This window comes from Hydra vulgaris, chromosome 02 (genome assembly GCF_038396675.1).
Source record: "Hydra vulgaris chromosome 02, alternate assembly HydraT2T_AEP".
Lineage (NCBI taxonomy): Eukaryota > Metazoa > Cnidaria > Hydrozoa > Anthoathecata > Hydridae > Hydra > Hydra vulgaris.
This window is the reverse complement of record NC_088921.1, coordinates 71534946-71552104: the sequence shown is the minus strand read 5'-3', so window position 1 is coordinate 71552104 and position 17159 is coordinate 71534946. Positions and strand designations below refer to the sequence as shown.

The window sequence follows — 17159 nt, the reverse complement described above, 5'->3', positions numbered from 1 at the left end:
AGGGCACAAAATTTGCTGTTGCTCCCTCCCACTGGGTTTTACCCTTTGTTTTCAATATTACTGATCTCACCTTAGACTCGTTTTTTACTTACTAAAGAGGGGTGCCTGAAAAAAACGTCCACCTTAAGTATAGTTTATTTACATTTGATTCGTTAAAAAAACAAAAAAAGTTTTCCTAGATTTCATCGAGAATCGAACCTGGATCTCCGTCGACTATAGCCGCCGACTATAAACCTTTCGCCCAAATACACACTTACATTTGGAAATTTTAAATTTATTTAAATTATTATTTGCATTTATACTTAAAGACGTTTTTAAAATGCGTAAGCAAAAAGCTTTGCGGTAGTATAAAGCTTTGCGGTAGTATAAATCTAAGTTACCCTCCGTCTTTTTTTTTTTTAATTAAACTTTTTAATTAACAAAAAAAAAACAGGAGGGATGGGGGGGGGTATTTGAGGGGGGGTATTTGAGAAACGTACGTACTTTTAAGGGGGGGTGGGGACATAAAAGTAAGCATGGCAACAGGGGGGAGGGGGGGTCAAATTTCAAAATTTTTGGCGTACGTACTTTATGGACGACCCCTTGCACAAAATTGGATAGAAAAATCATAATTTTTTTGCAATTATTATTTGGTTTTTTATGAAATTACTCAAATTCACTTTTATTATTCAACATACGCGCTAAAGCCTCTCTTTCAAAATCAGCGAATCAGATTGCGCATATCTCTGCCTATTCTGAGTCTGTATAGGGTTTCAAAATATGCGTACCGGCTGCTGGATCTCTAACGCCAGCAGCTAGAGTACCGGCTGGTCTGGGTTCTAACTTATTAGTATCTACGTGTCCGTAAATAATAACTAATTTTTGAATGTGATAAGCGGTGGGAACAATGTAATGTAACTTCAATTTAAATGTACAGCAGCTATTAAAAGATGTAAAAAATATAATTTTCTCTGAATTAAGAGTTTGATTTATAATTTGAATTAAAAAACTTATTATTACTGTAATTTAAAATGAAATGCATTAATCATTAACTTTTCCTAGATTATCGTTTTCAAATAAACTCAATCTAAAATCACTAAACACCTAAACTTCAGACTAAGTGGCCAAAAACTCTTTCCTGTAATTTCTTTAAAGTATCTTGGAATCAAAACTGACTCGAATCTATCCTTTTCCTCTCACCATAAAGACTTAGCACTGAAACTATCTAGATCTAATGGGATGCTATCCAAAATTCGACATTATGTCAACCATGAAACTCTGCTCAACATATACCATGCTATTTTTGGATCACATTTACGATATGCTTTTCAAGTTTGGGGACAAAGCTAGACAAAAGATTTTTTAAGAATATCTAATCTGCAAAGCAAGGCATTAAAAATAATATACTTTCAGCAATATCGCTGTAATTCTAATATCCTATACTTTCTATCCAAAATTCTAAAATTGTGTGATCTTGCTCATTTATTAAATTGCCTATTTGTCTGGAATAGCAAGCAAGTAAACCTCCCTTCCTCATTTTGTAATTTCTTTACCACTATAAAATGTTCTCGCTACTATCTTCGATCTTGTAGTAACCTTAAATTATCTATCCCAAATCATTCTTCGCTAAAGTACGGTCACAAATCAATCACAAACCAATGCGTAAAATCTTGGAATAAATTACCTCTTCACCTTAAATCCCTAAACCCTATTACACAGTTTAAAACCCATCTTCATGCTTTTATTTTGGAGAGATACTGTTTGTAAAATGTTGGTATTATTGTGGGTCATTATAGGTATTGCTTTTGTATTGTTATTTGTGATATAAATACTATTATAACATTATTCTATATGTGTGTAAGTATGTGTGTATGTATATATATGCGCGTGTATATGTGTTTGTACATATGTATGTAGGTATGTGTCTATTTGTATATATATATATATATATATATATATATATATATATATATATATATATATATATATATATATATATATATATATGAGTGCGTGTGTATGTGTGTAAATGTATGTATGTATATATGTGTGTAGGTGTATGTATTTATGTATGTGTATATGGGTATGTATGCTGTATGTATATGTGTGTTTATATGTATATGTGTATGTGTGTGTGTTTATATGTATGTGTGTGTATATGTATATATGTATATGTGTATATGTATGTGTGTATGAATATATATGTACATGTATATATATATATATATGTATGTACATATATATACATATATATATATATATATATATATGTGCTCGTATATGAATAATGTATATATGTATGTATGTATGTGTATGTGTATATATATTTGTGTGTATATGTGTGTGTGTTTTTTTTGTGTGTGTTTGTGTGTGTGTGTGTATATATATATATATATATATATATATATATATATATATATATGTTTATGTATATGCATATGTGTGTATGCATGTATGTGTGTATGTATGTGGGTATATGTTTGTGTGTGTGCATGTGTATGTATATATATATATATATATATATATATATATATATATATATATATATATATATATATATATATATATATATATATACATAAGTTATACATTTTTTGTAACAATAACTTTTATTATTATTATTATTATTGTTAAATTTTGATAAATACTAATGTTGTTCCTTATTATTATTGTTTTATATCATTATATAAATATATTCCTAATAATTACTGTCATTCATAATTTATTATTATTAATATCAACTGAATTTGTATTTACTTTATAATATTATAATATATGTTGTTAATAATGCTATTTTTATATTATTACTAATTATTAATCTGTTATTATTACTGATACTTTTTTAATTTATAGTTATGGTTTATATTATTGTTGTTAGTATTATTTTTGTGGTTAACATAGTTATATAACTTTTACAGTTACTATTATTTCTTCCTTTTCTTACAATTATCACCTTTTATCTGACTTTACTTTTCTTTTTACTATCACTATTTATTATAATAATACTTGATAGGTGTTTACTTAAGATTACTATTTTAAATATCCTTGATGTAAGATCTCTATTCAGAATAAATTTGATTTGATTTGATTTAATTTGATTTATATCTAAGAATATTTGTAATTATTTGCATGTAATAATTTAATGCATGTAACTAATTACAAATATTCTTAGAGTTGGGAAAAGTCATATGTAATAGTTTACCTACATTTATTCTTAAGCTTATCCCAAAATATACTATTATTAACAAAATATACTATTATAAAATTAATTTATACTATAATAACAAAAAAAAGTACTTTTCTGAATTTTTTGTTTTTAAATAAGTTTAAATAAAAAAGGAATTTTTAGTTAATCAGATCATAAGTATTTTGAATTTATTTTGGTTACCTTATGAGGTAACCAAAACACTTTCAAAATATTTTTGGTTACCTTATGAGGTAATTAAAACATTCTTTTGTTTTTGTTACCTTATGAGGTAACCAAAACACATTCAAAATACTTTTAATCTGATTAACTTTGTAATTGATTTGGCAATTTTTACTTGAGCAATTTCAACTAGAGGTGATGGAGTGATTAATACAAAACTTTGATTGTATTCTAAAAGCAAATTAAAAAAGCGACTTTCATTATATGACTTTCAATATATTTAATGTTTATTTTGTAGGGTAAAAAAAAAGTTTTATTTAAACTTATTTAAAAAAAAAAAAATTTCAGAAAAGTACTTTTTTTTGTTAGATTTTTTGATACTTTTAATTATTTATAAATTGCAATATCGATTTAAGTGATAAACATTTAACAACCTATGTTGGTAGCTGGCTTAAAATCTTAAACCTCATTTGAACCATAAACTCCAATTCAAGTTTATTAAAAATATCCACTTAACCCAACTTTTAATAAAGTAATCCATCAGAGATTTATTTTGAGTCTTTGATTTTTGTGGCACGCAATGATAAATTAAACACATTTATAATGTGTCTAGTTGTTTTTTAAGAAAATTAAGTTCTAGGTAAACCTGCAATAGTTATATATTTTTTGCTTATTGCAATCTTATAAGTGGAAACTTTTTAAACATTATAGAATATTCATTGGTTTCAGTTCGTGCATCCACTATCCAACAAGCTGACAAATAGTACTTAATGGTTTATTTTTATGGGTGAGATAATACAAATAATATTAGGCTTAACTGCAGATTTAGCAAATTTTATTTTAATAATGAAATTTTAACTCTCCTAAAATCAGTAAGGTTTAGTAAATTATGTTGGATAAAAAACTTTTCCTTTAAATCCTATCACTCATATTTATTAAAGAATTAGACTCATCAGTTGTTATGTTAGAAAAAGTACGGGATTGTGTCAATTGGAACTTGTTTCTAGTATTTTTCATGCTATACTTGGTTGTCATTTGAAATATGCGTGCCCGACAAACTAAAAAATAATCGTTATCTATATTTCCTTTTTTCAGATTAAAGCCATTAACATTATCCATTAAAAATTTCACTTGTCAAAGATCTTGAAATAATTAACAAACAATATGATGTTGTATATCATATATCTATGATATTTAATTGTAACATAACCATAACTGTGTATTTAAAACTGGAAAACAAAAAGAAATTTTTTTACTTTTTCACTGAAGATGAAAATGTGTCATTAGTCTGTTACATAATATAACAAGATTAGGTAATATTCATATATACATAGGGTGTCAAGAAAGTTTGTGCAACTTATTAAAAAACTTATGTATTTAAACAAATTTTATGTCATTATTATATATCATTTTAAAGAGCAATCATTTCTCTACATTTTGGTTACATTTTTATTATATATTGCTTATATAATAAAAATTATTTAATTTTAAGTAAAAGCAATTTAAAAAAAAACTTTATAAAATGAATGAATTTAAATATAGAGCATATATTAAAACTTGTGCTCTGCTTGGAATTCCAGAAGAGTGTTTAAGCTCTTGTGAAAATTTAGCAAAACTCAAAGAAGGTAAATAGTGTTTGTGTGATGTTATTTCTGGTGATAAATTGTGGTTTACCTTAAGACAGATTGGATACAAGTCATCTAATGCCAGCTGGGTAGCCAATGGTGAATCTCCTAGAGCAGTAGTACGGCAGGCTCGTTTTGAAACAAAAAACTTGTATTCTATCTTCTTTAAGACAACAAGCGTTGTTCATATTGATTATTTGGAAAAAGTTAAGACTATAACATCTAAATATTACATTGAAAATTGCTTGAAGCCTTTTATAGAAGAAATAAACAAGCAAAGACCTACCTCAGGTACAAAAAATAAGAAATTTCTTTGTGACAATGCTAGATCTAAAGTCACAAAAGCAGTGAAAACTTTCCTAGATCAAGCAGGATTTAATATTTTTTGTCACCCATCTTACTCGCCAGACTTAGCTCCATCAGATTTTTGGCTATTTGGCCGCATTAAAACTCATCTTGCAATCATACGTTGAAAGTCAAAAAAGACATATTAAGATATACTTATTGAAGACTATAGGAAAATATTTGAGAAGTGGTTGGAATGGATGCAACTATGCATAAATAATAATGGCGAATATTTGAACATTAAAAAAAAATTAAAAAAAATAAATAAAATAAAATTTTTTTTTTTAAAATTTACAATATAAACAACACTGAGTGTTGAAAAAATAAAAACATAATAAAAATGTTATTTTTTAAAATTAAACTCCTTAACTGAATTTGTTTTACTTTATTTGGCATTTTTTCATTTTTTTTCTTGTTCTTGTTTTCATGTTGGTTTTTAAAAGTTTTCATTATTTCAAGTTATATATACAGATTTTTTTTTTCTTTTTTTTTTTAACTTTATTAACTTAAGTATTTTATTGTATATATATATTTTTGTTACTTACATTTATCATATGGTGACATTTGTCACAAAACCATTCTTTCTTTGTCTTCTTCGAAATGCTAACACACTTGAAATGAAACCACTCTAAACAGCTTTTGCATTCAATATTTGCTCTAGATGCTGTAGTTAAATTGCAGATAGGGCAAAAAAGGAAAACTGTTTTGTTTAGCTTATTCCAAGCAACATCTGTTAAATATGGTTTTAAAATATCTATTGTTACAGCATCATTGATAAATGAAGAAGGAAGATTGTCAAGGTTTAATTGTAAATCATCCACATCTGCTTGCATTTTATGTGTAACATCTTGAACTTTTCCTTTTATGAGAATACTACTGAGAAGAACTAAATGATAGAATCAGGTTGGAAATATATACAAAATGATTTATTGATTGAACATTGATAATCTTTTCGAATTGAAAAGACAATTCATATATAAATACTAACCCCTTATTTTCTCAGTCACACTTTTATCAGCATAAGATAAACGCTTTTTTTCCTTTTACATAAACCAATTGCTGTTTTTCTTTGAGTAGCCTTAGGCCTTCCTCGTGAATGAATCTTTGAAGGAAACTTAAGGTCTTTTATATTGATGGATTGAACATTAAAATAATTATGTAAACTTCCACATGCCTAAATAACTTATTTATGCTTTCAACATCATGTTTTAATTTTTTTAAAGTTTTATTTTATTTAACTACCCTTATTAAACTTTTATTTGATAATATAAAATTTACAGTTTCAAAAATTTAGCACAAGTTTCGGAATTTTTTGAAAGTTTCAAAAAAATAACTTTTCTTTTAAAAAAAATAAACATGGTAAAAGAGTGCAAGCATCAATCAACAATAAAATAAATAGTAACACCAAATCTGTTGAAAGAGAAACAATCAAAATAAAACAAAACAAAAATTTCCTACCCTTTCTTCACTATCTTCTATAGGATTTTCAATAACTATTGGAATGGAAGTTTGATTAGAAACATGAATAATTTTATTACGAGGCTGACTGGACATTTCTGCAACAATTTCTGCACTTTTATTAAATCTTGTTCTATATCTAGTTGATAAAATGTTTCATTACATGCTAAAACAGTGTTACTTGTTGGTGGAATAAATGCTTATTTTGTTATATCTCACAATACATCATTTGTTATATCACACAATGCATCATTGTTAAAATTGATTTTAGAACTCATGGCACATTCTGTGGTAGTATTAGTTATTAAATCAATTGATGACTCCAAAACAGTAACCTCTGCATGTTTATAATCTTCCCAAATTTTAAGTAAATTTTGAAGAATGTATATGCGACTTTTAAACTCACTATGTCCACCTTCAGAAACAAGCTGTGCTAATCGATGAGACAGGCGACTTGCTTCTTTAAATTTTTTGGCTTGTGTTAAAGGTCTTTTTTTAATTACACCTATTTCTGAATGATTGCGGTTCTCATTGTGGTGCTGGAAAAGGCGATTGTTTTCAGTCACATGAGACATGAGCCACCTTAAAGAAATGCCATCAAAAAAAAATATTGGCAATTGCTTTATTCGCCTTGCAACAAACATGTGTTTGCAGGGTAAGCCCATGGATTTGAAAAAAGTACAATGGCTGTTAAGCTCATTTACTAACACTTTACTTTCATTTACTTTACTTTAATTTCACAGGTTGGATGATCATTATCACCCCCAGGTTATACCTCCAGTGCTTCATGTAACTGACTTCTAACAAATTTAATGCATAAGGTGTTAAAACTTTAGAAAACTCCTCTAGAACATCATTATTGAGAACAGCATGAACAGAGATATGCTCTGCAGCAGTAACAAAGCTATGATTTTGCACCTTTTGCATGACATCAATAACAGAAAAAAATCTTTAAAAACAGTGGAAGAGGGTTTAATAAGTTTAATTATTCTTCGGTTTACAGACTCTAATCTGTTTGTTGTTCTCTGTCCAAAAGTCAAGTTCTGCTGTTGCCAACAAGACACCCACTCATTTTTGCAATTATTCCAGTTTGTTTCAAAGTAACAAACTACACTACTTGGCATTTTTTCATTAAAGTCATGTCTTTGTTCCTCAGAATGCTATTTCAGAAGATGCATATGCCATTTTTTGAAGTGCTCTCAATGCATATAACCTCTGACTCTCTGAAATGCCCATTTTTAACACTGTCACTTCTCTAATCATAGCACGCAAAACATGAAATAAACATAAAAGCAATACTGCATTTGGAAAAGTTGTTCGCAAAGAGTCACGCTCAGTCATGCCCTTATCAGTGAAAATGGTGACAGTTTCAGTCCATTTTACATTTTTTGATTTAAATGTTTCTAGAACATTGGTGAGGGTCAACGCATCCTCAGACGCTGTAACAAAAATAGCAACAATTTCACCTTCTCCATTTGGACCAATTGCCTGGACAATGTATAATGGCATGCGTAAATTAGTTAACTTATATGTTGCATCTATCAAAATTAATTCAGGATACAATGAAAAAAATCTCTTCATTTCTGCATCCTGGAAAAATATTGTGTGGATAGTACCACTATTGTCGCATTTTATATCTAAATCTGCACCTGTTACAAAATAAACACACACTTGGAAAAAGCAATATAAATTAAAATACAAACAAAATATTAAATTTAAACTAAGAATAATAATGAATAGTAATAAGGTTTTGTTAGTTCTACTAAGGAATATGTAATATAGTTAAATATGGGTAATATAGAATTTATATGAACAATTTAAATTAGTGTTTGTATGAGTAAGTCTTGTTTTCTACAATATAAAAAGAGGTTAAGACTCTTTAATGAACAAGTCAAGTCAAACTCAGTTAAAAAAGTAAATTAAAATTAAAAAAAAAAAAAACAAGTACAAAAACAGACCATCACAATTTTAAAAGACTGCCAATAAAGACTATTTATTACCATGTAATTTCAACATTTGTCTCACATTATTTTCTTGCTCATTATCTAATTTCCTATTTTTGGAAGCCTTTTTATAATTTCCTAAATAATCGAAAACAATGAAAATTAAATAAATAATTTAAAAATTATTACTTGAACGTAAACTAATAAAATAAAAACTATACTTAAATACAAACTAGTATTAAGAAAAAATTAAATATTATTTAAAAATTTCCTCCAAGAAACTTATTATATTATTAAAATCTAAATTATTTAAGTTTAAATAATAAGCTACTTTATTAATAGTTTTAAAAAACTTTTATTGGTTCTATATTAAGTATATAAATTAAATATTCCCTATAATCATCAAATGTTAACACTTTAAATATGTTTTAGTTCATTGCCTTTATGTTATGTTGTAATTTTTTTACATTTTTTTAACTTCAACATTTTTAATTTATAATGATTTTTATTTCATAAAAAATTTTTTTTGTCATAAAAAAAAATGATATACAAAAATGATTTCAAATAACATAATTTCTATAAAATAAAATTAAAAAATTTCAAAAGTTTTAAAATTATTTTTATTTATACATTTAAAAAAATTTGTCTAAAGCTGAGAAAGATGTAATCAATTAGTTTCTTGGGACATATTCTGAAATAATTACAATATCAAATAATTATTTGATTTTTGAACTTACATTTATATATTAAAATACCAGTATATATTAATATATATTAAATAAGTACTTACTCGATGATCAAATACTAAATAAAGAATTTTTTACCTTATCAATTGCATGATTGTGCTCATTAATAACTTTGGTAACACAGAGCTGTTCTCGATCTTCACTAACACCAATGCAAATAGTAAACGGACATTTAATGTTATATGTGCTAACAATCAATGATAAAAATAAAGTTAACATCCTTTGTTAAATCAGATTTTATGAAGTAAAACAGCTAAATTATCGTTAGCAAAAAATAAGACTGAAGAAAAAATAAATTAAAAATTTTTCGAGACTTCAACTACATTCTTTTTTTATTATTTATTTTATTATAAAAATTCAAATAAATTACTTATTTTCAGACGTACCTTTGATTTGGACGAATACCTTTTGATCATGACTTAAACTGGCGCCCACCATGATAACAACAATACGTTAGATAATAATATTTTAATTCTTTATTGATATAGCGCTTTAATCCTTTTTTGATCGCTAAATCAATGGTTTGACTGTTTCGAACATATAATGATATGAAATACGATTGTTCATACTCTAGCATTGACTGCTTAAGCTCGCTGAAACCATTAAATACACTACCAACATCCATTCTTGATACAAATATGGTATGTTATAAAAAATATTTATAGCACTAACAATTTTCAATTGCGGACGTCTTGAAAAATTACAAATAGTTACGTATTAGCTTGAACCCAGGCTAGCCGGTACTCTAGCAGCTGGCGCTAGTAATCCAGCAGCCGGTACCGTAGCCACTGCTTATTTTTCATCATTTGTTGGGTTATGAAAAATTTGTATAAAGATACAACATTATCGTTTCTCCTTTTACTTATTTCTTCTTTGATATTGTTTAAGAATTCTCTACTCATTTGGTTCTTTCTACATTCTTCCTCTAATTTATCAAATAAAAATCTGCTCAACTTAAAGCTTCTACAGTTATTCGTGTTGGTTCTAATACAGCTAATAGAATTTCAGCCATTTGTATGTAATTATCTTTCCTTAAGTAGTTTAAATTTACTTTACTTAATGCCATTTGCACACAGTTTTTGATTTTTAGAACCGTTTCATCATTATTTCAATAGTATTCCAGCGTGTTTTACAGTTCATTTTTTCTATAAAAACTAAAATAAATAGATAAAATAAATTACATATAACTTTTTGTAAGATCGTTTGAAAGAATCAGACAAATCGTAAATTTCTTTAAAAATTTAATCGTTCTTTTCTTATATAAAATATTGCAATAAATGATTACTTGAAAACTCTTGCTATCATAGTCTTAGTATTTAACTAGCAGTAGGCAATCCATAATACGGGTTATTAGTAAATAAATTACAAATAACAATTTAATTCTTATTTATTTTCTCTAATAAAACATAAATTTATTATTATTTTTTTAGATATGCTTACTTTTATTTTTCTTGGCTTCTAAGTTAAACTAAATCCACGGCAAATCTTCTTTATAGATATCTATAAAGAAGGCCATGACTAAATCATTAGCTTCATTAAAGATAGTTAACCATTTATTTCACAACGTTCGAACATTAAATGCGCTAATCACAACAAAATCGTTATGTTAAAATATGATTTGAATTATATGCATAGATCATTCTAGTCTTATTTTAAAATTGCGGAAAATTGTTTAGGTAAAATATCCAGAATATATTTTTCCTTTTCTTCCTCTTTCTTCCTCTACTACTTTAATTTTTTTAAACTGTTCTTTCATTTTCTAAGAGCGATGAGTGAAGCTTTAAAAATAAATATTCACAAAAATTATACCTTGTAATTATAACTTGTATGTTAACATAATTCATTAATATATAACTTGTAAACTTGTATGAAAAGAAATTATTTTAATCAAGAGCGCAACCCAGTGGGCACGGGGCCTAAAACAGACGTCCTTTGGACGTTTAATTAGCGTCCGTCATATTTAAATTTTAAACGTCTTTTGAACGTCTTTTCCACGTCCAATACATTTTTCATACGAAAAAGATCCATAATGTTTTTTTAAATCAAAATTAAATTAGTTAAATCACGCAATCATCAAGACTTATTTTTTTTTTTATTGAAGACGCATTTTTGATACAAATGTGATGTAAATGGAACTTTCAAATGTAAAAGAACTTTTAAATGTAAAGGAGTTTTTTATGGCATCTCGAACTAATAAATGAAAAGCGACTAATAGACAGGTTCTTGCTAATTTATACATATGTATATATATATGTATATATATATATATATATATATATATATATATATATATATATATAAACACAAATGTATAATATATATGTATATATATTACATACATATACATCCCAGTGGGCACACGGCGGAATAAAGACGTCTTATGCACATTCATTTCACGTCCTCTCGATTGAAAGACAATCTGAACCTTAACAAAGCGTCTTATGAACGTCTTTTTCTTGTCCGTCCCGAAAATGTAACGAAATAAATAAATTGATCGCTATATAGCGAGTAATATTACTTTTCATGACCTTCTTTGAACGGCTTTTTCGCGGCTGCTAGCGCGTAAAAGCATGGATTTCAATAATGGCGATTCTTATACTTGGATCCGAGTATTTTTTTTAAATTTATATGCCATCTTTTTATGTTTCCTAACAGTTACCTAAATAGTAATTGTGAACTCGTCGAAGATTTTTCAATTACTATTTAGGTAACTATTTGGTAACATAAAAAGGTAACATATAAAGAAACATATATGTTTCTTTATATGTTATCTTTTTATGTTACCAAATAGTTACCTAAATAGTAATTGAAAAATCTTCGACGAGTTCACAATTACTATTTAGGTAACTGTTAGGAAACATAAAAAGATAGCATATAAATTTAAAAAAAAAAGTAAGTAAGGTATATACCACTTAAATTTTATTTACTATAAAAAATAATAGTGTATAGCCTTTACACTGGTACTATATTATGGTTGTTGTTATTATTATTAATATCAATATGATTCTTATTTTAGTTTTTACTTACATGTAAAGTTTTTTATATTATTTATATTATATAACAAGCTCAAGATTAGTTACTATAACTAATTTTGATAACTAATAGAAATTTCTTCAATTTGATTTACTTTGATCGACATGGAGCAGTGCATTAACTAAAACTAACTTGGATAGTAAATGATGACTTAATAAGACTGTAACTGATTAATATATATTAAGTATTATGTGTTTTTTAGTTAATAAAAGTATTTATTTTACAAAAGTGTCAGTCATTTATTTAAAAAGCACAACTAATATTATGATAATGGCAGCTTATGTAAAAAAATGGAAAACTACAAATAAAAAAGTGCTTGGATTACTAGATTTTAATTATGATGAAACTTTTGAGATTGAAAAACATGAAAATCTAGTCTGTGCTGAATTAAATCTCTCTGACCATTCAAATAGCAGTTGCATTCTTCGTGAATCTGATAGCAGCAGTAATAATGATTCATGTACTCTTTCAGATGCTGATGAATCATATGAATCTGATTTACCTGTCTTGAGCCACATTGACAATGATGATGATACTAAATTTGATGATTCTAATTATAGCCTTTGCCAAAAACTTACTGCTTGCTCCATTCGTAACAGATGGACTAGAGCTTCTGTCAATGAGCTTCTTAATATACTTCGTGAAGAGGGGCTTGAACTTCCAAAAGATGCCAGAACACTTTTGCAAACTCCAAGGAAAGTTAATATTATACAAAAATGTGGAGGTACATATACCTATTTAGGTATTAAAAAAAGTTTAGAAACAATATTTTTGCATCACAATTTCACTGAAAGATGCATTGCATTGTGTTTTAGCATTGATGGTTTGCCATTGTATAAGTCAAGCAGTACACAGTTGTGGCCAATTTTAGCTTCTTTTGGTGACTTTGATATATTTGTTGTTGCATTGTATTGTGGAAACAAAAAACCTGATTCAATTAATGATTATTTAGAGGACTTTGTTGCAGAGTTAATTGAGTTGATGGAACATAGTGTATCAATCAATGGTAACCAATATGATGTAAATGTTAAGTGTTTCTTGTGTGATGCCCCTGCCAGAGAGTTTTTGAAATGTATCATATCCCATACTGGTTATGACTCTTGTGAAAGATGTTGTATTCATGGAACACATGAAGGTCGTGTTGTTTTTAACGATGAGATTGATTATCCTCTAAGGGAAAACATTACATTTAAAAATTATGGATATAATCACCATCAAACATCTATATCTCCTTTAGTTTTGATTAATTTAGATATGATCAACAATTTCCCTTTGGACTACATGCATCTTGTATGTTTAGGTGTTGTCCGTAGGTTATTGAATTATTGGAAAAAAGGTCCTGGTGGTAAAATAGCTGCTCATCAATTTGAAGAAATTTCAAGCTGTCTCCTATCATTAAATGGACACATGCCAAGTGAATTTGTACGTCAGCCACGGAGTCTCAATGACTTAGATCGATGGAAAGCAACTGAATTTCGTCAATTTCTTTTGTATAGCGGTCCTGTTGTTCTACGATGTATTTTATCTAAAGATTCATACAAACATTTCTTGGCATTAAGCATTGCAATAAGTATTATGTTACAGTCTGATAATAACTTTCGCATGCAGTATATTGGTTATGCAAGGAGTTTAATAACACAGTTCGTTTATAATTGCAAATATATATATGGAAATACATTTACAGTGTACAATATTCATAATCTATTACATTTACCTGATGATTGTTTAAACTATAATAGTTCATTAAACACAATATCATGTTTTCCTTATGAAAATTTTCTTCAGCGTGTAAAGAAAGCTGTAAAAGGTTCTTCTAATCCAGTTGCACAAATTGTAAAAAGACAAACTCAATGGGAAAGTTCATTTGGGTTTCTAACAAAAAAAAACCTCTCAACCAAGATATCTAGTGGAGGAAAAGATAATTGCTTTCTTCTTAAAAACAACAGCATTGCATTTGTTAAAGAAATCATATTAGATGATTCTTTTTTATGTGATGTAGTAAAAATTAGGCATTTGGAAGATGTGTATAATACGCCAATTCGGTCTTCATATCTAAACATAGTGTTACTTCCACATCGAAGCAATGTAAAATTGAAGAGTAAGATCCTTTATAGAGCTTGTTTTATTAGGAAATGTGTATGCTTACCGGAACAACGTGGATTAGCAATATTTCCTGTTTTGCATGAAATAGAAAGAGGGTGATTTTCCTCAAATAAGTCTTTACTGTGTTGTTTTTTAATTCAAGGGTGTCATTAGCAATGAATGAACTTAGCCCATTTTAAATGTTTCTTTTGGATTGTAAATGTCAAATAATAATATTTCTAAATTCTATGTTATGATATTTGTTTTATCGTTTTCAAAGAAATAGTCTTGCTCTTTTCATTTGTTTATTTCATAAAAATATATTTTTTAGAAAACACATTGAAAAATTTAATAAAAATGGCTTGGTGCAGAGCAGTTTGGGTGGAAGAAAATTTGGAAGAGGAAGGTGTTATACCGTCAGTCTGGGTAGATGAAGATTATATATATTGGCCGTCAGGAGGAAATGTCCTCAGAGCATACAAAGAACTGACTCCACCTGATCCATCGTGGCACAAGTTTGTTAAGTTAAAAGAGAAAGTTAGAGATGGTAAATAGTATGTGTTTGTATAGTTAAATTAAAAGTTTTTTGTATTAACACACCAAACATCTTATGTTTGGTGTGTTAATACTTTTTAAAATTTTATTAAAAGATGAAAGAGAGTTATGCGAAAATTTTGAGTTTACCACTTCAAATGAAATTGAAAATGAGGTGCTCGAAAAAAAAGATCCCCACAAAAAAAAGACCAAGAAAAAGAAAATGTTACCAAGACCTGATCTAAACTGTATGATGTTAAAAAAAATTATATGTTTGCAAAGTTATTTTATATATATATATATATATATATATATGTGTGTGTGTGTGTGTGTGTGTGTGTGTGTGTGTGTGTGTGTGTGTGTGTGTGTGTGTGTGTGTGTGTGTGTGTGTGTGTGTGTGTGTGTGAAACTTGATTGTTATTTTTGTGTCAACTTTTAAAACTAATATTTTTGTTGGATTAAATTCTGTTTTAGTAACATATCCTGACATAACAAACTTCAGATGCTTATCAAATATCTCCAAGTCACATGCTGTTAAAAGGCTGGTAATGACCCCAGACAGACCCTCAAAATTATCATCAAAAAAAACAATACTAGAAAACATGAATGTTCCTTTAAAGTCTTCATTAGCTAAAATAAGTAAGTTCATATTCTATATTTGTCATAAATTATATTATAGTTGTCATTTAATAACCATTTGTAAACATACACATGTTTACATTTTTAACTCTTGTTTATAAACTACAAATTTATCTGTTTTGTACTGTAATTTCTTGGTATGTTTTATGCAGCTTCTTTTTTTTTTTTTTCTTTTTTTTTTTGACTATGAGAAGAATCATCTTTTATAATTTATCATAGCTATATTCACACAATTTGCTTTACTTTTTCAGTATCCCAAAAAGCACCGATGAAGAAGTTAATTCCAACTGATGTTAGTTTAAAATCAGATAGTTCTCAAATAGAAAATTCAAAAAAAAAGTCGAATAATGCAAAATTCCCTTTAGAAGAAGGATGTATGTAAATATGTTAATTTTCAAAGTATATTGTCTTTATTATACTTTTAAAGTTTTTCATAACCACTTTTATTTAATTTTCAGAATTTCAATACAAAGTGCTCCATCTACTAACAGACATTCGTGATGAAATGGAGGGCATTAAAAATATACTAAGAGCAGATAGTTCATCATTAGATGTTTCACAGATTGATACGGTAGAAGAGTTCAAAAAATTTGACTCCTCTTTATCAGATAAAGAAGTAGAAAAAAATATAGTAAGAAGTAGTACTTTTCTAAAAAATAAATTAAAAGCCTTAAACAAGAAATGATGATTAAATCATGTATTATCATGGTTTTACCTGTTGACCTATTTTCTCGGATTTGGTAACCAGCTTTGTCATTTAGAACTAGTATGACTAGTAACTACAACATTTAAGTTATGAACAAAATGTTAATTATTTGCACTGTTCATTATTTTTAGAAGCGTCAATTATCAAATGTTGGTGGTAATTCCAGTTATGCAACTGTGAAAGCAATGCTTGTGAAGTATGTGTTTGCTTTTTCATGTCATCTGTAACACACTCTCTCCAATTTTTTTTTCATGTTTTCACTTCTATACCTCCTAAATCTGCTAACTCTCTACATGCTGATTACCAATTATCTGCATCTTTATGCTCTACATCCCTAAACCACCCTCCCTGACTCACCCTATCAGATACACTAACTATTCCTAATCTCTAAGATCATTGCATGTTTCATGCATATTAGTAGAACGTAATTTTAAAACTGGTTTCCATAATTTTTAAACTGCTTATGATTGGGTTTGGTTTTTATTTTTATCATTTATTTATTTAGATTGATGTCAAATAAACTGATAAGTTTATTTAACTTGGCTGGTAACAAAAAAGAGAGTTTTCGAAAAACAAATTTAATGAAGATAATTATAGGTATTTTTTGTTAATATATTATATTTTTTTGTTAATATATATTTTTATATAATAATATATTTTTACATTAATATAAAATATTTTTATTATTATATAAAATTTTCT

At 27.3% G+C, this 17159-nt stretch overlaps 1 protein-coding gene across 1 annotated transcript; it reads left to right on the top strand.

Moving 5' to 3' along the window:
* Positions 1-12021: 12021 nt before the first annotated feature.
* LOC136077156 (uncharacterized) lies at positions 12022-16106 on the top strand. Its single transcript, XM_065791864.1, has 4 exons — positions 12022-15125; positions 15229-15360; positions 15587-15751; positions 16003-16106. The coding sequence occupies exon 1, from the start codon at positions 12686-12688 to the stop codon at positions 14696-14698; it is 2013 nt and encodes a 670-aa protein (XP_065647936.1). The 5' UTR covers positions 12022-12685; the 3' UTR covers positions 14699-15125; positions 15229-15360; positions 15587-15751; positions 16003-16106.
* Positions 16107-17159: the final 1053 nt, after the last annotated feature.